General features: G+C 34.9%; 1 protein-coding gene across 2 annotated transcripts; it reads right to left on the reverse strand.

Moving 5' to 3' along the window:
• Nucleotides 1–8224: 8224 nt before the first annotated feature.
• LOC149793456 (allurin-like) lies at nucleotides 8225–24815 on the reverse strand. 2 transcript variants are annotated; one of them, XM_089966382.1, is made up of 9 exons: nucleotides 24627–24815; nucleotides 22949–23071; nucleotides 21375–21450; nucleotides 20223–20312; nucleotides 17984–18074; nucleotides 16637–16782; nucleotides 13265–13350; nucleotides 9116–9204; nucleotides 8225–8492 (listed from the first exon to the last, which is right to left on the reverse strand). In XM_089966382.1, exons 2-9 carry the CDS (start codon nucleotides 23023–23025, stop codon nucleotides 8413–8415), a joined length of 735 nt encoding a protein of 244 aa, XP_089822508.1. In that variant the 5' UTR covers nucleotides 23026–23071; nucleotides 24627–24815; the 3' UTR covers nucleotides 8225–8412. The 2 variants fall into 2 exon arrangements, with proteins under 2 accessions (XP_089822508.1, XP_089822507.1); XM_089966381.1 differs by having other exon boundaries at nucleotides 24561–24815.
• Nucleotides 24816–25055: the final 240 nt, after the last annotated feature.

Raw genomic sequence — 25055 nt, forward strand, 5'->3', positions numbered from 1 at the left:
CCAGTCCCTTTACGAACTATATTGTCAGCTGAGTGTCCGGACAGCATTATGAATAAAAAAAATTTCATATTTACAAAGATAATCCGGAAAGTTGACAAAATAAGAAAACCTGTAGATATTCATTAACGTGTCAACAAACCATGGTTTCGTGATGCAATACCACTATGAGAGAGAGGAAGCAGGTTCTACAACAACTCAAAGCCAATCCAACAATTGAAAATATGAATAAATGACCTACACCCCTTGTTGAGTCTTCTTGTATCACTAAAGTGAGAAAGACGAAGAACTGAGTTACAAATTTCTTATAGAACATGGAACGAAAATTCAAAAGAGATGATGATAGCATCCGTACAATAAATTAAAGAAAACTGATGAAATGGTCACAACCGTACCAGAAATCTTAAATGCATGGACAGAAACATTCACGAAGAACTCATCAGGAGAGAATTATTCTGAAACCTTGCGCCGTCAAATACGTAAATCAAAAGGGTGCTAAAGAATGAAAGGCTTCCAAAGATTCAAAAAGAATTCGTTTGCTTAAAATTGAACTTTAGAGTTATATTGTAAATGAATGCGCATTTCATCACTTCTTCTATTTGCTTTGTAATGGGTGGATTTGGTGAGAGGTTCTGTTGATTCTACTCATCTCATTTATGTTGGTTATTGAGCGGGTTTATTAGTTGTGTCAATTGTACACGATGTACTTGTAATTTCAGCAGGGAAGGACATGTCTTGACTCAGTTGAATGTTTGTTGTTGTTCTGTCTTTCAATGTTTGGAATCATGTGGGGAAAATATGAACTCTTTCAACTGAAATTATCCAAACGCGGTTTTGATATATCAACTTCATTTCACTTGGAATGCAGTAAGGAGAAATGTATAGCAGTTGGAAATGTAATCGAAATAACAGTACAACTTTATGGTGTGTACTCAAATTTTAGAAACCATGACGTAGCGCATATAATGCAGATATGCAGAACTAAATAAGAAAGAACATTTTGAGGACGTTCAAGATACAAAATGTAAATATATTTTTGGCATTCTTATTACCAGCTAAAGAACACGTGTTTATGCCTTGTCTCTTGCATTTTATTTGTTGGAACCCCAGCTATTTTATGATCTGTATGGCGTCTATAGATAGCCTAAATCCGACACATTGTATCAAAAACGTTAACGCGGAAAAATGCAAAGCAGCTGGTCCGTGACAGTACAATCAGCCAGCGGAAATAAACAGTCTTCATCATCTTGTCTTATTGGCTCTGAGACCCTTACTTTTCCACCGAAATCTTCAGTTGTACTCTTTCTCGAAGTAAGTACTTTGGCTTTAGTAAAGTGATATGTATGTGACAGCCCTTGTCCTCAATATCTTTTGTATGCTACGTTTAGATACCAAAGAGAGTACTGGTCATAGTCTGAACCATTCCATTTACGAAATCGTACGATAATTTCTCTAATTTTTTTACAAATGTTTAACGATCTGAATGGTATTTTCACTGATGCGTCCCTAAACGTTGTCGTTGACATTGCGAATATCACGTTATTTTGTTTGCTTGTGTTAAGGTTTCATTTGTGACTCACTAACTGGCTCACATTGTTCACTTTGTCATCTATACTTCCAAATAGACGAAACATCTTCTTTAGTTCATCCACAAACAAATTTAGTAGACTAAACCCTAAATCGTCTACTACATGAGTGTACATGTTTTGTTTACAAAGTAATTCATAATACAATATGCTATTTTTAGAAGAAGGTGTCGTGCAGTATTTATGTGCTAGTATCGCAAACTTCTGAACGATTTTGACAATGTAGGGTTAATGCAGAAAAACAATAAGTATATAATATAACTATATGTATTTTTTTAAACATGCAAGAGTTTCAGTTTCGGGGGCGGGGAGGAGCGAGGAAAAGTTCAGATCAGTTGAACTGAGCACAATGTTATGCTTCTGGTGTTAAACATCAAATTTTATAAATTTTCTGATTTAATCAACAGTGTATATCCCTTTTAAATAACCGTTCTAGACTCTGTGTATCATTCAGTTGAGTACAGATGAGATCCTATTTGGTATGTAAAATGTTCATTAAGACATACAAGTGAAATAGATCTCCATTTTGAAGTATATTTCGTAGCATGTTAGAACCATCTTCGGTTGACAGACACAAATGCATTTAAGACAATTGTATTGCTTTCAGCGGGCTTTTCACTTTGCATATTTGGAAACTGTTACTGGCGCAAAGATGGGGGCGATTCATCCATATGAATTTTATTTAATTTAGGAAAATCGTTGTAATTGAGAAGGTCGTATGAGCAAAGAGGTTCAAAAACGCGTTGCTTGCATAATTTACTATATTAAAGTTTCGATAAGTCTAATTGTTTTCTTTAAGCTTCTATTACTGATCAAATGGTTTGGAAAATGCAGGTATCATTGTATCAATGTAACATTTGGTTTCTATATTAAAACGATTGTTGTTACTCCCCTCCTCTTTTCAATCCATATCACTCTCGTTATAACCTCTAGTCATTCCATGGTTTACTTCCTAATCTTCTCTTCTTTATTTATAACACAAATTGCATCATTTCTTTCGTCTAATGACTTTTGCCTTTAAAATCTGTTGATTTTCTTCTCAAACTCTATATTTTTTAATTAAAAAAAGTGAATGAGCATCTGCTTCTTTTCATTTCTAAGAAACGTATTCCAAAGACAAATATGCTTACTCACTTGTATCAAGGTGACCCAGGTGGCCGAGTGGTCTAAAGCTCATACCGTTACAGATCACTGTCATCTCATTTCATTTGCATAGGTTCGAGTCTGGGGCTCTGCCAGTGTGAGTACGTGAGAAATCTTGCCAGTAGCCTCCCGTGGGTCAGTGTATCAAACGTAATTTGTCCGGGTTCTACTTACACCAGCTATACTGCTGCCCATGTATAGCCTATCTTATGATGTAAAATGACTTTCATCCCCAAAACAAGAACAGGAACAACACGTGCAAGTACGGCTATATATCTTAGGCACACTAAACGTACAACCTCACAAAACACGTACGCATCTAGAATCATCCATGAGGCAAATCTTGTAGAAGATCATTCTACCATCCACCACCAACTCTTCTTTTGTTCTCCAGCAAACGATCACAACAAAACAAACATACACACCAACTGCCGCTCCCATACAAAGCTGTAGGTTAAAAGATGCAATGTGCAATTAATAAACTGGGCATCAAATCCATTCAGAAAAGTATTAAGTTTTGGAGGTACAATCCATTAAAGAGTTCACCCCCTTATATTATATCGAGTAAATGAAAACAGGTTTATTAGATCGTTAGTTTCTACTATAACAAGACAAACAAAGTGGTTGCATTAAACCCCCAGGCTTCATCAACATCATCTACATCTTTGAGGGAATTCGCAACTTCAATAGTTTCTTTGGTCAAATCGTATGCATGCCTGTTCCAGAGTCTTTCAGTTTTGTCATATTTATTAGAACTTCCAGTTTTTAATCATGAAATTAAAATGCTGGTAACAAGCCTATTATACTTTGTCAGTCTGTAGTTCATATACTTTTTTCCCAATCTACCACCTATTATTGCAAAACAAGATCGACACATTTTCAACAATATGTTCCACTGATTGTGTTTCCTTTTTGTCTTTTAAACAGCAGATTGATAACGAATTTTCCTGTGTATTAGTCTAATTCATGTTTCTCTCTGTCACTTTACTGTTCACTAACTGAAGTTATTAGTTCCAACTGGATGTTTTCTTTTTTCACGAATTTACATATTCTTTCTCATTTGCAATGTTCTCAGTGTGTAGGTCAAACGTCCTTACAATAATTTACATCCGATTTTGTTCAGAACATGATAGCTTTATTTGTCAAAGCATATCAGTGTTTAACACAAATGATGTTTAAGGATTATATTTCATAATCGATAATTGATGAGCATGGGAATTAATGATATAAAGCGGATTTTTTCTCCTACCGAAAACCATGCTCTGAAATAGCAGACACTCATTGTTAACAACTAAGTTATTTTTATTCAGTTGAAAAGGTAACTCCGACCATGAATCAGTCTGGGTCTTGACTGAAACTAAAGAGTTGAGATGTTAATAATAATAATAATAATAATAATACACAAATATTGATAGAGTATTACTGTAGTGTAAGATAGAGCTTGACCGATATAATTAATTTCCTCTACAAACCAATACCAATAACATGTGAAAGCAGTTTTCTATGTAAACATCCTTATTTAAAATAAATCAGCATGCGTTGTCTAATAGTTATGATTGTGCAGTTCAATTAGAACTAATAAATGTTGCTGTTATTATTTACTACGACGTAGACAATGATGATGATTATCTTGGAAATCATTTTTTGAATTAGGCATGGGAACCATATGGATTATGCAGGCTTTAACTCACTAGCATCAATCAGTATCAGATATGTGTATGTTAGGCATATCCCCTGATCCAGTCAGCTAGAGACAACCGCGGTATACCTTGCAAATATTATGTACGGATCCAGTTAGTCAGACACAACCGCGGTATACCGGGCAACTATAATGTACGGATCGAGTTAGCTAGAGACAACCGCGGTATACCTTGCAAATAGTATGTACTGATCCAGTGAGCACAACTGCTGTTTACCGGGCAAATATTACGTACGATTATACCATATATTTTCATGATATAGCTAATAAAAGAGATCTTTATTTGACGAAAAGCATGTTCAAAAACTGTTGTTATGGGAACAGTTAGTATGGGAACAGCTTTAGAAGAAGTACGAAATAATATAGGAATATTTTCATTAAAGTTTATTCAGCAAGTGAATTATTGCACAGTTGATTTGGCACTTAAACGTCCATTCTTCGTGACTTTTAAATGATTGTGCCGGTATTTCGTTGTGTGCCGTTTGCATTTTATAATGTCAGATCTGTTTAAAGAATGGAATATCACGTGCATATCGTACGCCATTTCGTGTGCAATGAAACCCTTCATCGCGCATTATACTCATATAATGAATGCATGCATTGATTGCTCACGTAAAAATAACGAAGAAACACGGTTTGATATATGTAAAGGTTTGTCTAAATCTTACAGATCCCTCAGCCATCCATCTTGTACTCTTTTTTGCTATCCAGTCAACGATCACAACAAACCAAACATACATGTGAACCACGGAACCATAGATTACGAATCCGACGCCGTACTAAACAGAGCTAACGTGCCTCCCCATCAATTGTGAAAGGAAGACCATTTACCACCATTGGTTCAATCAACATAAATCACACTGCGAAAGTAAAATGTCATGATATAAAAATACATTTTCCTGCCTGCCTAATGACTGATTCGTTTCATACACTATTTTGGTAAGGAACAGAAAACCCCTTGATTGTATACTTAGAATATAAATTGATGTGTTCACAATGGATTTGTAACAAAACACCACTTAAGTAGTATCATAATCAATATACACATATAGCAAACGGCACCTTTGTTATAAAAGCTGGCTATAGCATTACCAGAATAGAGGAATCCAGTGTTATATGACTCTAAAGACTGCCCGCTAGTCGGATGTTTATATAAGGTACCCATTCAGGTTATGTATGTAGGTTATACGTGATTCACGGTCACTGGTAAATTACTGAGAACGGATGACTAGTCAGCAAGGAAAGCCTTCTAAATATATTGTCTTAAGGACGGTAGTAAGTTTGGTCTGTAAAACACAATCAGCCTGAATTAAGCGAACATTCGATTAGGAGATGCTCATATAAGCAAACCAATTCCAGGAAAATGCTTTATTTCTAAATAATTACGAAGAAGGTCATGTTGGATAGTTTAGTTGAAATGATCAACTAATCGATACGTACGTGACTGATGGCCTGAATAGCAAGATTAATATAATCAGCAAGTAAGCGTCATTTCGTGAATAAAGGACTTCATTTCAGACATATGTATACATAAATTCCAAACTGTGTGGGATCGAGCATATTTATATACCTATGAAATATATACTGAGAGAAGAAACAATATTGCTAATTCAGATCCATTAACCAAATGAAACTGTTTTTAAAAAAGTCTTTCTTCCAGAAAAAGGTTAAGTGAACACTTGATAGACTTCTACAGCTGACAATGTGTTTTCTATTTGGAGCTTTATCTCGTATTCTTGATTACTATCTACATTTTTATAAATATTTCCACTAACATTTTAGTTTCTCTACTTCGTAGTCAATATTGCAAATATGTATCCATAGCCTGCAATGGATTTAGATTTGAGTTAGTGACCTTTCTTCAACTGCACATACTAGCCGCCATATTGTGTCACATGAGAATGGGTGTAATTCGACAGCATTCATAACGCCGATGTGACTACAAAACAAATCATTTTCTGGAACACCTTGTACGTTGTACACTAGTCGGCCGTTTTTGCGATGCTGGCTGTGGTCGCGTAACGTTGTTGTTCCAGCAGGAGTAAAACATTCAGATTAACATAAAGTGCGGACAAATGTACTTTAACTTAATCCAGATAGCAGGCAGATAAATAACATATCTGTTTCTACTCTACCGCTCCCCTTTTGGACACGTTTTGTTCGGGACTATTTTGGGCCTGTGACAAAACAGGCATGTCTCGCTATTTTCCTCTATTGAGCCGAATGATCCCTGAGTTGCATTTTCTTGGAAAACTGACTTAAACGTCAACAGCTGGTTGATCCAATTCGCACAACCAACAACCAGTGAAACATGTTCCTTGACTTCACGCATCCCATGTCAATATTTTGGAAATAAAATGCAAACAATATAAAACCAATAATAGTGGATTCTTCTCGTTATGGGACGTATGTTCTCGCATCGACTCTCGTGCTTTCTTGGCAATTTAAATTAAGCTTTTGACCCAAAGGTGAACCTCTGTTTGATACTTGAGAAAGAAGACTAAATTTAAATTTTGTAAGGGAATAAGTGAGTTTTCAAGGCAGTTGTACACTGTTGTACTTTCTTCATCAATGAAACCAAGTATCATAGAATATTTCTAATCACAGCATACAAGTTTACATAAACTTAAACATAAAGTAAGATATCAAAATAGATATTTTCAATACACTACCTGTATGTAAATAAGCTCAAGCATTTTAGTTGTTTCCATAGATGTAATTTCTAATAAATTAAACTAAGATTACGTAAACAATGCACATTAGAAACTTGCCATTCCAGATCAGTAAAAATGCGCGAGATCCATAATAAGTTTTAAATGAACTCTGTTCCATTGTTAGTTAATTATCAAAAGAATGACTAGATACAAGCTAAATATAAAATATATTTATTTAATAATCTGTGTAAGCATCTAACAAAGTTTAAACTCTTTCAAATTATACAATGCTGACACGATCTGATGAAATATTAGATCTTGAGATTTTGTTATTTTTAATGTGTGTATGTATGTATGTATGTATGTTTGTATGTGTGCATTGTATGTATGTATGTATGTATGTATGTATGTATGTTTGTATGTATGTATGTATGTACGTATGTATTCATTTATGTGTGAATGTATGTTTGTATGTGTGTATGTATGTAAAGATGTATGTATGTATGTATGTATGTATGTATGTATGTATGTATGTATGTATGTAATATTTATCAGACATGTGGAAGGGGTGCTTTTATTCAAAAAATCTTGCTGATATAAGCTTTAGATGGTCTATCCAACGAACGTAGGATCGGGTCTAGCAGATATCAAGGGATCTTCCATTCTTGTTACATGTGATAGTCTTTCCATATTCATAGCGTGCACACACTCTACTAACAAGATACCAATGGTGTATATTTATATATACATAACACACACGTAGATATATATATATATATATATATATATATATATATATATATATATATATATATATATATATATATAGATAGAGAGAGAGAGACAGACAGACAGACAGACAGACAGACAGAGAGAGAGTGAGATAGATAGATGAATGGATAGATAGATAGACAGACAGACAGACAGAGAGATAGATAGATAGATAGATAGATAGATAGATAGATAGATAGATAGATAGATAGATAGATAGATGGATAGATAGATAGGTAGATAGATGGATGGATGGATGGATGGATGGATAGATAGATAGATAGATAGATAGATAGATAGATAGATAGATGGAAAAAATGAAGCTGTACATGTGCGGGATAATGCATAGACAAATTAGTTTATGTAACAAAAGATGAGAAAAATATCCATGATTTATTCATTCGAGCAGTGTCGCATCATCTCTACGGATGGTTTTTGGGTGAATGCATCGTTTCACCGAAGACATCCATCATATATGTCAAAGCAATGAAAATGGGAAAGAAGCACTAGACAGCTTTCTATTGGCGAATGAGTGTTTTTATTTTGTATTCCTTGTCGTTACTTAAATCAGCCACCAATATTGGCACTGGCAGGCTGGGGTCATGACCTCATATGTACTGCTGCAAAATTTGCCGCCACAATCTGTAATTAAAATGAATATAATATATATATATTAGGATTTGCATGCCTGGACTGCATACATAACACTGCTGAGGTTATAAAGTGGACCCCGTTTGGAAGTAACTTTCACTTAAATTTGTCCATCGAAGGACCACTTGAACTACCAATGATGCGATATCATTGTACTGATAGAAGTGAAACAATAGATTCGATAAAATCACAGACGTCATATTTACTCGTGGTACATGCCGAAACAGGGAATATATAATGATGTCATCATCTTTGTTGCTACTCATTCTTTGTCACTCCTAAATAGGATCGTGTTTCTGACTGACTAACTTGTGGTCGGAAACGAAACTGTCGATTAGGGGATGATTTGGCATTCCGTTACACCTTCTTACTAAGTTAAAGAAATGTAACCCTCAGGTACGCTTTTGGTCGGAACAATTCCGTTAGAGGACCACATCGATGATATGCAAAGGGGCAGGCTAATTACAAAAGTGACGCGCTTTCCTGGTCTCAGAACATAGATATTACATATTTCATAGCCTCCCAAAACATATCATTTTAATAAGTTGACAATTAAAAAAGTAAAGTATCTACCATCTGCATTAGCATAATTAGAACTAAGAAAAGGTACGTACCACAGAAACCATCCGGCGTACAATTGTTTGGACAATCGGCACATTGTTTTCCAGCCTTCCATGGAACTTTCAAATCGCCTACGTATTGCCTGAAACGCATTTATATGGGCTTTTACAAATTCATCAGAGGTCCCTGGAAGGGAATGGTGCTCTACTGAACGTAACGAATTTGAATCGAAAGGACTCAAGCGGAAGTTTATTTCTCTCCTACTTATGGTCTTTGTAGCTGTTGAATATTGAAACAATCCCTTATACTCTCAAGACTCAAGCATTCCATCTTTATTAAAACAATATGCAATTATTTGTTTCAGTTATGATTTTTACAAGATATGTGCAGTACCAAACAAATATGTGTTCAGAACCCTTGAGCAAGGACTTAATGTATTCCGTAAAAGATCGCTTTTTTCTTATCAGCGTTTACTCAAAGGAATTAATGTCAAATCATATTGCAGAATATGTTGGAGGGGTGCGCATAGGTCAATGGATATAGTACTGAAAGAACCCTGGTCGATCCGACCAGTGCTTTACACTTGTTCCGCAAGGCCTCGTTATTGTTAAAACGAAAACGTAAAAAAATGAAAACTATTTTGAAAGTAAAAGTCTAACCTAAAACAAATTGTTACAATATGATCGTTCCCTAGTTACTGTGACACAATCTCCAAATCAGTACAGCAAGGCTCTGTATTGGAACCACTTATATTCAGCATAAAAATAAATTACCTTTTCTATTTCAAAAAATCACTGTATTATTATACTGACAATTGCACCATCTCTCACAAGAAAAATATAAACCAATCTCAGACTTGTTTCATTGTTTTCAAAATGAGAGCGATCTCCCAACCAACTGTTTTAAAGCCAGTGTTATGAAAACCAATGCTATATAGTTAACGAAAATATCCAATTTTCTCTTTTAAAGACCTTGAAATACAATGTGTAATCCGTGGTAACTTCGCAGAGCCATAAATACTTTATTGCATCAAGATTTGATTAATACCCAATTATCTGAAATATCTTTAGCCAAAATAACAATACTGTCAGCCTCAAACATTACAGTATATGACACAAATGCTGCCCTCTGACAATGCAATATGACATATTATTCTTTCTCAAAAAATACCATATGTCCAGCTCCAGATATTGGTCGAATATGATGTAGAATAACCGCTGAAGGCAAGATATTTCTAAAACCAACAAATGGTCTACTTACGAAGAATATAGCTTGCGTGTCGAACCGACATTCAAACCACTGCTGTGAAACGCGTGACCGTGATTAATAGGTCATATATGTGTAAGCGAACAAATCGCAGAATGAACTGAATTAGCATGACAATGGTATATCACACCTATGCAAAGCTATCTAGGAGATTAGGAAATATTGGTAAATTACTAACCTTTAACCAAAGTCATGGGGCACATTATATATGAATGTAACCTTAACCGTATAGTGATAGTGTGCTGCTAATGTGCCAAAGGATTGAACTGGCTTAGTTTCATGATGACTGACCCCAATTATAAAAGAAAACCGGTCAAAAGCTTTGGGAAATAGTCCCAAACGAAAACCCTGTAAACAAAACCTTTCTAAGTGTTGACTACTCTGACGCTGCCAGAAAAGTGATATATTGGTGTATTATCCCGGCATTCGTTTGTGATAACTTGTTGGTATTCTTAATCTTGCATCCGTAAAATAGCTCGTCTGAGCTAATTGTTTTATGTTATCATGCCTATCGATGTTAACTATTTGTTTGGCGTACTTGTAATGAACTCAGCTTTCCCCAGTCAGACTGGTTAAACCAATAATAACTAGATGTTCAAACTAATATATGTACATGTCATTCAAAATCCCAAGTTGTGATTACTATACTCAATGTATTCTTCTGATGCATCATTGAACCAAATTTTCCTAAAATCCATTCATATTGTTTGCATTATCATATTCACAACCCATTATGAGGAACAACTGGATTAACTACCATTGGACGTGAAATAGATGTTGGGAGTGCTTAATGCCAATTTGTTTTATCAACTGTATATTGTTTAAAGAATCTTCAAAATCCATGTTATGTGTGCAAGTCATTTGCACATAATGTTCAATGAAGTATGAAAGCTAAGAACAGACCATGAATATGACTTCAAAGTCATGTACTGCTGATTATGAATCTCACTCACGTTTGCTGGCATTATGTTTACACCATTTTAAATCTAGACATACTGTTATGCAAGAAGTGTTTTATTGAATATTATGGGTGAAACCACCCGATGAGGAGGTATAGAAATAAAAGGCCTTTCCACATAATTGTTATAATGGTCATATTGAATGTTTGCATTGCACCATTTTCATGTATCCTGTAAGATCTCATAATCACAACGTGCGCCTTATTTCATCACTCTCCAACAAGAAGGAACAAGCAATTGCTAACAGACGACGGATCACGGACGCAGGATCATCGCATAAGCTATTCTGGTCTTCGGCTAATCGGCCAGTAAAATAATACCGATCATGTAGTTTCATTTCTTTTCTATATTGTTTCGTTACACACTTGACAATGCAATATACTAGTAATATCTTCATGACTCTTATTAGCGGATGTGAAGAATCTCACTGGCTGTGTCCTTTGATAAGGTAAGGCTAATAACATTGGGCGGTACTCGAAGCACCCTATGTGCAAAACAGTCTTCTTCGACAAACCAAGATGTCATCGAGGATATTTTTCTAACTTTCTTTTTAGCATCCATACATTAGTCGAGCTTATAAATATGCTCTTCCATGTTATATATGACCTCCCAAGATTATGACTGTATTCAGATAGATGGATCGAGATATTTCACAGTGTTGATATTGCCCTAAGGGATTTCTGCCATTAAAATTCTACTGTATATTCCCACTCAGACTGGGAATTTTGAAAGGCCATCTTAGGTTGATAGAGACAAAGATAGTAATACGGACGATTTACGGTATAACAATTATAACGCATATATATATATATATATATATATATATATATATATATATATATATATATATATATATATATATATATATATATATATATATATATATATATCGGTTGTTTACGAGGAAAAATTATCCAGGGAGTATCCCTCAGGACATCAGTTCGCAAAGACGTCCTCAAGTGACCAGGGCACCTGATCCAGAAATAATTCTAGTGGACAAACCGAATATATTATCAAAGATAAATACAGGAAACCAATTTGGAAGTGAATACTCCACATTATAAATTTTGGTTTTTTAAAACAAACTAATGGGACAAAAGATAAGTACAAAAATTGTATATCGTTCCTTGACAAAACTATGTGATGTATAAGCGAATATAAAATGATTCATTTGTAGAACGCGAGACGCTAAGGACAGACAAACACTTGAACGTCCAAAATGATAAAATACATTTACAGTTGTGAACTATCACATTTTCGATCGAGGCAACATTGTAAACAGTTTAACTTCATCTATGAACACTGCGGTACACCAACTTATATACGTATATATCCGATAATGTTATAAATGTTTCTCAGTCGTGTCTGCAGTTTAGAAGAGTGTACAATAGCTATTCAGAATGAATACGACGAAACTTTGATGAAAAGTGCATGAAATAGTCTTCTTTCGCTCCACTAGTACAGTCAGATATAATTCCCGTCCGTGAAACGCCTTATTCTTGACGACTAACTATTCGATAACTTTCCGTTTTACACCTACAATTACAGTGGTAGTCCCAAATAGGTGTGATCACTATCTCAACTGTCCGTTACACGTAGGTTATGATTTATTTCTGTGCCATTTTTAGTCATACCAGTGATTCATCCGGGACACATAAACATACTTCTTGTTTTGTTCGTTTTTCCATATCCTGGATGATTGTCAGGGCTTTCTCAACATGTTATTTATTACTCCTTGCCTTGTAATATTTTTGGCCATCTTCCGCTGATGTCCGCCATTAATTGATACGTAATAAATATCAGGAATTCTCACACACGATATTTGTTTAAAATAGATACCGAAGAGTTGAAACAGTGAATTTTGAATATCAGAAACAACATTAAATTAAAGGAATAATTTTAAAACTATACAAGTATAACACGTATTTTTTTTGCATGCAAGTAATTCAAGTACATGATATGTAATTGTATACATACCCATAGGCATAGTTACAGACATAAAGAGGACTTCCGTTGCAAGAATTGAAGCCACACCCTATAGCCATTGTTTTCCACAACATCAGCTACAGAAAAGTGAGAAAACAATATTACTACGTGTACAAGTTGTAATGAACTGAATATAATAATCGCGGTTACTCTTTTTTTAACTGCATTCGAGCAGTTTAATAGTTCGCTATTATGACAAAGATACGTTTGGTTAACTATAAAATATGAAATCCACAATATTACACTGTTTCCAAAAGAATTCAAATATTGAGCATCCTCGACAATGTCAAGGACTTTAAAACGTTGCAATCACATCAGGGCAATAGTATGTTCAACATGTTATCAAGCAGTTAATATTTATATGAGGATAGTGGGTAATGGGGGTCTTCATTCAACATGAAATAAAATGCTATAAATAATGTGTAGAATAAACCATAGAGTGAACTTTACCTCTGATCTTATGTACGATATGAGGTGCAAATATTCGGCTCAAACAATAATATAACTGATCTGAAATTTAATAGAAACCATTCCTCAGAAAATACTGACTGCTCCCATATCTACTATTCGAACCACTATGTCAGAAAAATCACCTCGCTTTATTTCGAGTGTACTGATTATATACCAAAGTTAGATAACTTTTATCAGTCAAATATTTAGACAGAACAATGTAAAAAGACTAGCTTTACATATAAACATTGACAGTCATTGACAGACACTCCCGATTATAGCTCTCGAAGAAGGAACAATAAACAGCTGTATTAAACGCTTCACCGTAAATAAGAATTGAGAGAACTTGAAAAAACAATGTCTTCAAAGTTTTCTTTATGAAAAAAGATAATTTATAAGCCAAGATAAAAAGCCCCAGATATTATCGTTTAAAAACAGATAATGATGAATTAACATGGGAGCTAGAAAGCAAAAGGAAGTGGTATTTAATGATCACGTCGAACGTGTGAATGAACGCCCATACATTTTAAATAATGTTGCCGAATTATTTTACTTATATTAAACTATCTTGGACTTTCGGTCTTTATTTGAATCATTATGGAGATCTTATTCAACCTGAATATTCAGATAGGAGATATATCAGGAAATAAAAGACTGGCATTTATGGTCGGTGATTATTTCTACGTTTTTTAACAGAATGATATGGCTATCGTCATCGCCTCTCATTGCTCATCGGTCCATCACATTATCTCACAATTAGACAAACATTCACAATACTTTGTACAATACCTCCACCGTCACGTCAAGTGACGGTTATTCTATTTATAGCCCCAACAACTAACTCACTAATCCCACCTGGGTTTTGATGAATAGTAAATAGGCCAACATGGTGCATTTACAGCCGCAGTTGACTCAATAACTAGGGAAAGAAGCTTTAGGTACGTAGCCAACAATGAATCATATGAATCTTCTTACCCACACAACCGGGACTTAGTCTCTGGGCCATAACTTAGAAACATTAAATGTCCTACTCTGTAGGAGTAAGGATACTAATATGTCAAAACGGTCTTTTAATTTTAATCCTTAGCCCCATAGACTTAGTCTTGGTTCATAACTTAGAACGATTGAATGACCCTATTTAAGCTATATATATACGATTTTGGGCAAGAACAAACAAATTCATGTGCAAGTGACATCGGTCACTGGGTCTTTTCTTACTTCATGTGATCTTAGCCCATCGATCATGTCTTGGGAAATATTATTATCGTATTATAATTTCTGGGCACATCTGTATCTGTAGCAGAAACCATTTAAATACGGTAGGTGAAGTTCACATCTTAGTAGCTATGGATGAGTGCTTACTTGAATGTTCCCACTGACTTGGCGCCCACAACACTCTAATCGAGGCGGTTCCAAAGCACAACTGTTTTTTGTTTTTATGAAGAAATTCTAAACTGATAAACTGATCCGTACTCGAACTTTTAAGAACAAAATAAGTAGATGTGTTAGCAACCTGATTGTCTACAAAGCATATGTCTCAGTTGGATTTAGATTGTATGCGTCGTTAAGTTTGACTATGTGTTGTCTATCACCGGTACCATACTCATCACTATTGTGAATAGGTAGGTGTGCCTACTGAACTCAAGTCATAGTTGAAGCCTAGGGAGTTCCAGAACTTGTAACATCCTGGATACACAGCCTAGATCACGAGGTATATGATCCTTTTCAATAAATCGTGCATATTGTCGATGAATCCTTTCGATTAATTGTATATATTTAGCGCCGTAAATGTCCCATACAGATGAACCATACTCATGTGTTGATCGGACCAATGACATATATGATGTCTTCCTGCTCTCGCGAGGGAAGTTCTTTAAATTTTGTTTTAGGAACCCCAATGTAAGGCAGATGTTGTTGATAGGTGTGCTCAATTGCAGCTGTCAATAACCCTTGGTTCTGTCTTTAATGCTCTTAGCTACTTGGTTTTAGCTTGGTTATGACTTGAAATGCATTAATATGTATATATTTTTTTATCTATGTATATATCTACTTCATGGGCATGACAAAATAAACTCAGATATGAAAACGATATTGGATCATTGGATCCTTGGTCTATCCCGATCCACGACTAATTCGCTGAATGAGCCATTACATAAGGTCAAGTTCGTCTACAACTTTCCAGCAACACACTGATCATAACGAGACACCAGTAGTTACATTAGACTCGGAATCCAATCTTGCCGACAGGTACTTGTACTTAGCTATCAGGCTCAAAAATGGATAGGAAATCAAAAGGTGTAAGTTTAGGGCTATGTGTATCTCAGTATTCAAGCATTCAGATTATAGCATTATTTTTCTTTTTCCGACATGACAATAGATTGATTGCCTGATTAACAGCTACGTACTCATTCATCTGCCACTGATTATGTAATGTCTTACTCAAGATTTAACTTAAATGAAGTTTTCGCGAGTTACTTTTAAACTTTTATGATTCTATCTATCTTACCTCCAAGCTTAAAGCAGCTTCAAAAAGCCAATAAGCTCGTTCTACTCGTTCTTAAAATTAAACATGTACTATACAGGTACAAAACTGCTGTATGATCAACTCTGCATAGTGACCTATATTTTTGTCATTTTGATGTGATACGATAAAACAGGGGTCGACAACCTATTTTCCATTACGTGCCACTTTTTTTCTAGAGTAATAAAAAATGAACGAGCACGTGCCACCAGTATGAGATTAACACTCTTAAAATCGAGACTTTTCGCTGCCTGTATCGTGCCCCACAAAACCTCTTGACGTGCCACCTTGTGGCACGCGTGCCTTGCGTTGCTTACCCCTAATACAAAACTTACTATTATTATTGGTAATAATACGAGCTTCATATACAGTGTTAAGGTCTTAGTAAGTACCTGGGTATAATGGCCGATCATGCCACCATTCTTGGAACCGATACCGTACTCGAAATCAGTCTTCTCATTGGCCCAACCAGCCATACAGTCGGACCAGGAAGCGTGGCCCATGCAAAGGTTCTGACCAACGTATACGCCCGGTAATTCTATCAGAAATAAACAAAAGGAAACAAAATAGCCTACATCCGTTCAAATCAGATATTGCTTTTAAAATACAAAAATGATATGTTTTCGCCTTAATATGGCAAAAAAATTTCAAACCCTGTATTGACCAAGAACTGTGAGTCGCTCGAATAAGACTTTCATGCGACTTTTTATTTCCCTTCAGCGAAATAGGTGGCGTCCTCTTTATGAAGGATTGAATATGTAATGATGAAGGCACACAGGTACGGATTTGTCTGCATTATGCCGATTTGTTGTTTAATGTTTTGTACACACGGATTATAGTCTAAACATTTTCATTTCTACATCTACAAACTCACATTTTCAGACTGTATATTTCTTTCAAAAATATTGCGCTAACGGCCTAACTATCTTAATAAAATTTCGTTCGAATCCATGAATGAATTACGGAAATATATATACATTTAAAGACTCTTGATTTTTCTGTGATATTTTCATTATTTCCATTGGCGATTTAATGGAAGTGCTACCGTCCTTAACTGGGACCAAAATGTTGGAATATTCTTGGTCCTTCTGCTGTTAATAAATACAACTCTGAAACAACCAATATGCTACTGAAAAAATCTAAACTTAGAAATCAAAACTCGAACATATAAAGATAACAGACATGTCAGAGCTGAAGTTTTTGTTTTCCATTTCTTTTTCAACTCCTGTACCGGTTAAGCTCTTTTCCTGCTGATATTCCATATCCTGTATGAAATTCATGTAGGTTTTTTTCCAACAAAGAAACGTTCCTCAAATTAACATACCATGTACCTTCACACACAAATGCATAAACATGCACACCTGTGATCGTAGGGAAAAAATTCTTGTACTGCTGTATGTGTTTAAAAATATTCTCAACAATCTAGGACTTGAAATCTTTTTGATCGATTGGTAAGAGAAATTGCATCCCATTTAAACTGATAGTGAAAATAAACTCTATCCGTTTTAGAGAGGAACATATTCAGGATGCGAATATATTTTCAAAGTCAGGAATAATTGTAAGTCACTACAAATTTCCAGACATTAAATACAACATAGGAATGACCTGAATGCATTTCAAATACTCAGCTGTAACTAATGTCTGCCAGTCACGAAGACCACACCAATTTGCATGAAGTATGAATAAATGTAAAGTAAATACAATAGGAGCAATTCAAGTGTGTCTACATGAATGCTTACCAGCGACAGCCCTGTCATCTCTGGTGTCATGTTCAAATACACAGGTGTCCGCTAGGAACTGGGCTTTCTCGGCAATGCCGGCGTGATATCTCTACAATCACGAGACGATAATGTCAGCTGAAAAGGACTTCTTACGCAAGTGTAAAATAGTTAATACCGAACCGTTTGTTCGTATGACAGTTCAGAGGAACATTTCCTGACAGATAACATGTTATTCACTAAATCTTCAAAACTGTGTGGCTCTTATTTCGAAATCAAGAAATTTGCAGAGAGATGTCCATCATACAGTTACGTTTATCAATATTTCGATATTAGTGATCTGCCCGAAAAGTCGCTATATTAAACAATTTGATGACGATATTCACTGGCTTATTTGTGTCGTTGTGGATAGTTAAATAGACTTCCATGCCTGTATTACAATGTACGATCAATGGTTAGCCTTGAAAGTAAGATGTTAATGTTTCTGGCTATTCTTCACGAAGGAGTCGCATATGTAGACAACAAAATATTCCACAATGACCTTCATCCTTAATTATAATCACATTAGTTTATCTTATTTCCAAAACCTAATAACACGGCCAGTAGTCTTGGCACGGAGTGGTCCGTATATAGTGTGATAGAAAACCATTGTTAACTGCTGGAACCATACAAATATACGGTCGCAAAGAAATAGACTACTTTACAGAGATTAGAAGGATATTCTGGCATGCATTAGATTCAGGGAAAGCTGGCCTTAACTTATTAAATGAAATTAGTCAGTGACACACTTACAATTCTGTCAACATACGATTGTCTTACGCATATAATGATGGATGGGTGGAATTTAAAGAAAAATATTGGAACCATCAATTATATGGGAACATCAATATCTCTTAACAGATCAGGAGTTCGAGCCCGAGGATTAAATTTCATTTACAAATACTAAGTAGTACAAACCAAACCGTATATGTTAAGTTATTCCACATGATACGTAAATGGGTGTATTAAGCATACACCAAAGAATTTATACATGGAATGCAAACTTGCTAACAACTCCGTTGGCCTAATGGTTAGAGCGTCCGCCTCGGATACTGGAGGTCATGGGTTCGATCCCCGGCCGAGTCATACCAAAGACTTACAAAAATGGTACTAACAGCTGCTTCGCTTGGCATTCAGCATTAAGAGGTTAGTGTTAGGTCTGGTCGGTCTGGTTTCAGGATAATGTGACTGGGTGGGAAATCATGCTACATGTCTGCGGCATGATGCCCCAGTGCTAGACATCACTATAAGCTGCCACACTGCAGATGTCGTAGCATAATGTAAAAAATTGTTAAAGCGACGTTAAAAATCTAAATCACTTATAATTCTTAGTATTTTTTAATGGAGATTACCAATATCAGCAACGTCAAGGCAATGTTTTATTGCTCTGTGTTAGTAATTATTCATACTGGACAATTTATGTACATTTTTAAAGCAAGACTTTCAGTCATACCATGTAGAAATCTGACATGTTTTCTTTCTAATATTGAATTCTGCAGCTAATGTGGAGTTTTATTCCTCATTATTCTTAATTTACTTTATGTTAAATGTCGTTATTGTTAATGTTTACTAATGCTAATTTAAGATATGTTTGGGATATTCTTATTGCTTCAAAGCCGACGTTTTTGAGTAAATCCCAAAAGCTACAAATTCCTGCACTTTCAAGTATTGAATGTAAATTGACAAGAGAGCTTCATTTCTCGAAAATAACTAAATTTCCCCACATGTATAATTAAAAAATATAGACCAGAAGCTTGCCTACCTGCAGTCATATCGTTTTTCCCAATGGCAAGAAATAGTCGTTAGCATTAAATGCTAGTATACCTTTAAAATATTCAATCTTGTCCAGTATAAGATAAATCGGTTTTATATCTCTTTGCCACTAAACATGAAAGAGATATAAGGAAACTATCGAGTGAAGAACCTTTACCAATGTGCATTAAAACTATTTCGATTCCTGATTGATTAACAAAAGCAATGACACACATTATAACATCATTGATATATAAAAAATCAATTAGTTGTTGTAAACGGCATTTGCATGATATTTTATACAAAGCAGGAAGAACATTAAGTAGCTTAACGAATACATTTTAAATATAATAGTATTATTTTGGAGTTTTCAGCGTGAGTTCAACTTTTGTGCTCCGACATCTTTTTTACGACAGATGCATGTTTCTGTTTAAATTTCCACACATTACCATGACACAGACGCACTTACCAGTTTCATCATATTGGTAGATTGAACCTGAGCTCGGAAGCTTTCGTGCACAAGCAAAATTAGACTTTGTTCTTCCACGCTTACGGAGCCCTGCAGAAAAATGAAAGACATTTCAAAATGATATCCCTAAGGAGGAGATTTATGTCTCTACACGTCCATAATGTGCACCCAACTGCAAACAGCATATAACTGATTCACTCTCTTTTAATGCAATGGCAGGTAGAGCTACACCTTGAAATCATTTGAAAACAAAATAAATAGAGTCTGATCTGCCGGTGTATATTCATCTACCAGCACAATTGGACACTGTCTCATGCACAAAATGTTATACGTTTTCGTCATCTGTTATAAGTATTTAGAATGTATAAAGTATAAAAGTCACGACTACTTGTAGAATGTTTTCATTTGTTACATTATTTACTTATACTTTAGATAAATACAAAGAGAAGGACAAAATTAGCCAGACACCTGGGATGAGCATGCTATATTAGTTAGGATCGCTTTGACTGCCTCACTATATAGTTTGAAATATCTCAATATAAACGTAATACTATGTGATTGTCAGAATCAATTCCTCGTTTAATTCATGTCAGTAACATGTAGGTTACTTGTTTGGAAATGTAACTTTACCTTTTGTCCTTGTCAGACGTTACCTTGATCATATAAAGTTTTCCGTTGTAAAAAACACACTATAATGCAGTCGAAACTTATCTTACGTTTAGTAGATAAACAAATAATGTGTGTCTGCAAAATCCAGACTCTAGTAAGCACTCGTTCTCATATTTCTCTTGCCTTATACAAAAGATCACAACAACTTCAAGAACTCTGCTACTGTTGCTACAGAAGAAGCAATATTTCTACAAAACAAGAACACAGTTATTTAACATTTGTTTCGTTTACATTATATGCAAACCCACATAACATGAACTGGTTTATCTTCTATAAGATCAAAATGAAGAATGACGAAACACAGTTGTAACAAACTAATAACTTGAATGGTGAAGTATAGGAGATAATAAATCAGATACCTAGGTATTAACAGTGTTTCAAAATATTCCCTTACAAATAACTTCCTAAACTTAGCCATCGGGACACTCAAACTGTATTGTTGGAATCATCCTTCTGCATACAATCGTTAAGATTACTGATTACCTTCCCAATGGTTTTCTTTTTCATGTCCACATCTCCGACCTCAACGTCTCCAACACTTGTCCCATTATGTATGTGCCTAGCAAAGATATATTTTAAACTGTATGAGCAGCCAATGTTACCATGCAACTGTTATTAGTGTTCCTCTGTTACAAATCTGTAGGTAATATTTCAGTTTTCGGTCATTTCATGTGTATGCCATTTGGTTATCAGGAGAAGTAGCCCAGAGTAAACATTATACGGGTTCATTTCAAGGCGGAAGTGAAATAAAAGAAAAACTGATGACGAAAACAAAACACGAAAACTGGAAGCAAAGTAAGGAAGAAAGGATTTATCGGATTGCTAGGAGTATGCAATTAATTAACAGGGTCTTTGTTCAAAGAGAGTCGTTTCTCTAAATAATTATTACTGCAACAGTGGTGAATCTGGCTGAAACGTTGCCTTAATCAGAGCATGCGAGTTCATAAAGGGGTTTGGATCTATTCCAACTGCTGCCTTTCGCTATAAAATGCCAACAAGAAACTAATTTGTGGATATTTAGGTGCAGTTCTATCCTCCATTGGCTGAAATAATGTTATATAATGATATATTGACTGCTTATAATGATATAGTAGTCCTTAGAAAGGATTTTATTTGTTTACAATGTATAAATGCTATTGAAATTGAGTTGGTATTATTCCATTATCGATCTTTTAGCATAATAATTTAATTTTTTACATCATGAAAAGAAATTATATTGAACTGCATGACAAAGTAAACAAGAAAAGAAAATACTTAAAAACTTGCCCATGGTGTAGTGGTCGCGTTTACTAAGTAAATCATATACCTAATGCCAGAATCAGTGAGGACAAGGATGTGTGGGATGGGGTGGATTTCGCACGGAAAATACCAATATTCTTATGCAGGACAAAATGTTATCCTTCCTATAATGGTTTGTTTTTGAAATACTTAATTTTAGAAAGGTTTGATTTTTTAACACATCGTAAATACTGCTGAAATTGGGTGTATATCATTCAGAATTTAGCTTGACATTTGACCCTTGTCTGTGACCTAGAACATAGTGAGAAAGCAATCCAACATTGGTTTTAACTCCTTAATGTCTTAGCTTTGAAATGATACGTCTTTACAATTTTCTTCATTAGATTCACGTAAAATGCAAGTATTTTAAACCAAAGCGGGACTAAACTATATTGTATCTCAGAGAAATATAAACAAAAGCAATAACTTTTGTAAATAGAACACGTTTTCCTTGAAGAGGTATCATATGGTAAATTTCAACCATGCGTTACATTTGTAATTAGTAACGAGACATACTGCCCACTGCTGGTAATCCCGATGATTTTATTTACCTATCACACACCAACCCATAAAATGGATTGATTTTCTATTGTTTTTGTATCACGCAATATTAAATCAGTTGCAAATGCACTGAATTGGTAAAGGAAATCTTTGGAAGCAAAACATGATCATGTCAATTGCACGTTTTCGGGTGCATCAATGCAGAATATGTCAATCCTCACGTGGGTTTTTCGAAACATGTTACAAACATACATGAATAAATTACTAAAATGTCTTACCTATATGGGGAGGCAGCACCCAATGCCAGAATTGTCGAGGCTAAGATAAGAGCCTGGAAATATGCAGAGATCTTCATTCTTAAGTCCTCCAGTCTCAAGAATTTTTTTAACGTCTCTTCTGGCCTTTGACATTAAAACAGAGTTAAAGTTAACATAAAATCCGTAACTGTGAAAACGAGCAATCCATTTAAAATAGATACAACTTTGAATTATGTTTATCTTAATGTTGAGCTAAAATTAGCACAAATATTTTAGAAAAAGTGGACACCATTGGTACAGCAAAGTTTAAAGATTTCTGTCAATATTTGACATAAACCTAAATCTTTACATCATATCAAACAGAATATAATAAGTACATGGTACAGTCAAAACTAATGGCGTGTGTATATGAAAGCGAGGATAAGCCTGATATAAAATGCCTAATTGCATTCAAATTTCAGTAAAGTAAACAAAACCGCGCAGAAACGTGCGTCATAACGAGCCTTCAATAGTATGTCAACATACAATAAAGAGTTCAACTTAACATCAAACCAGCCCGCTACCCTAAATCAGTGCTATCCATATATATCATATTCCTTGTACAATATCTGTGTTAGTTCATTTGAGGACGTTATTTACTGTTTTGAATTACTTCAGTGCTTAGTCCATTCTGGACTTTCCTTTTGTCTTGAGAGAAATAAGTGTCACGAAAGGAATGATAAGAGTCGTTTATTCCATTATATCAGCTTTTGTTTTCAAATAAATCAGAAATTAAGAATATTGATCGAGTACATATTATAAAAGTGAAGATCAACCAGAGAAAAAGTAATGTTTCCATCTACTGGTAAAAGGGTCATGAAATAAATGTTTAAGCTAAGGATAAGCACAAACAGTTAGGAAATGACTAATTGTATTCAAAATTAAGTTGGATAAGCAAACCCACACAGAAATGAGGGTTATAACGAGTATTCAAGATAATAACACTCTTTAATAAGGAGTCAAATATAACATCAAATTTTATAAGTTATGGAAAGCCAGGTTACAGTAAGTAAATGTCCATAAACATTTTCACACGTGAACAATTGCGTAATTTAAACAAATTCCTGATTGTCATTGGTCCATATAAACCACCACCCCCACCCACCCCCCAAATCATTATTTTAAACAAGACTTAATTTTAGAAGACGTTCATACAGTACAGAGCTCTCCATTGCTTTCCTACTGCTGCTGCCGCTGCTGGTATTAACACTGATAGTTCTGACACTAACCCCTAAATGCTGAGCGAGTGCATTTTTATTCAAGTCTTTGGTTTCACTCAGCTGGCGTTCGAACCCTCGACATCTCGGATCCAATGAGGACGCTGTAACCACTAGGCCACCGGATCGGTAAATAGTGGTAGTTATCCTTATTTATTTTTGTCTTAAGTGAAATTATTTTCCTGAAAGTTTGGTAATGTTGATTTGTTCGATTACATCGGCTTTTGTTTTTAAATAATTCAGAAATGAATTGCAATTATTAAGAAGCAAATATAAATGCATTAGCTATAGCATATGACGTTCTTATACTGAATGCACGGATTGAAGACTAGCTGACGTAAGTGCATAGTTGTTTAATAATCTGCTTTCTTACTTACTTTAATATCTTCTTGGATAGCTGTTAAAATTAGTTGAACCAGCTTCTTCACGTACAGTTCTCTTACCTATTTCTCGTGACAGCTTGCACCACTCAGCTTCTCGACTATATTGCCAGTCAACGAGAATCTCAATTTATCCGCATGCTAAAACAATTCCCTTTTCATTTCCATTTTTTTTCTTCTGACTATTGCATGAAACCTTCCTTCAATATAGATACGTTTTTGTATTAATTTCACCTCAAAACACGCATTTACCTGCCACATATTATATTTCTTCATTTTGTGAAACTAAATAAGTTCATAGGTGTACGCAAATATGTTTTTGCATGCATCAGTGACGTAAAATGTGCATTTACCGTGACAAATCACCTTCATGACAAGCGACTTGAACATTTTCTTCATAGATTAAGTGGAATGTGTATGCTTATTTAATAGTTTGCATTTTAAAGGTGCAAGTCTTGGCTGTTACATGCACATTTATTTATTTTCCAAATG

The sequence above is a fragment of the Sinohyriopsis cumingii genome, chromosome 8 (genome assembly GCF_028554795.1).
Source record: "Sinohyriopsis cumingii isolate HCF-2022 chromosome 8, ASM2855479v2, whole genome shotgun sequence".
Lineage (NCBI taxonomy): Eukaryota > Metazoa > Mollusca > Bivalvia > Unionida > Unionidae > Sinohyriopsis > Sinohyriopsis cumingii.

Coding starts and splice junctions, on each gene's coding strand:
- LOC149793456 (XM_089966382.1), bottom strand. CDS start 23,025: ATGAAGATCTCTGCATATTTCCAGGCTCTTATCTTAGCCTCGACAATT. Junction 20,313..21,374: donor AAAAGAAAACCATTGGGAAG/GTAATCAGTAAT, acceptor ATTTTTCTGCAG/GGCTCCGTAAGCGTGGAAGA. Junction 18,075..20,222: donor CTACCAATATGATGAAACTG/GTAAGTGCGTCT, acceptor TCGTGATTGTAG/AGATATCACGCCGGCATTGC.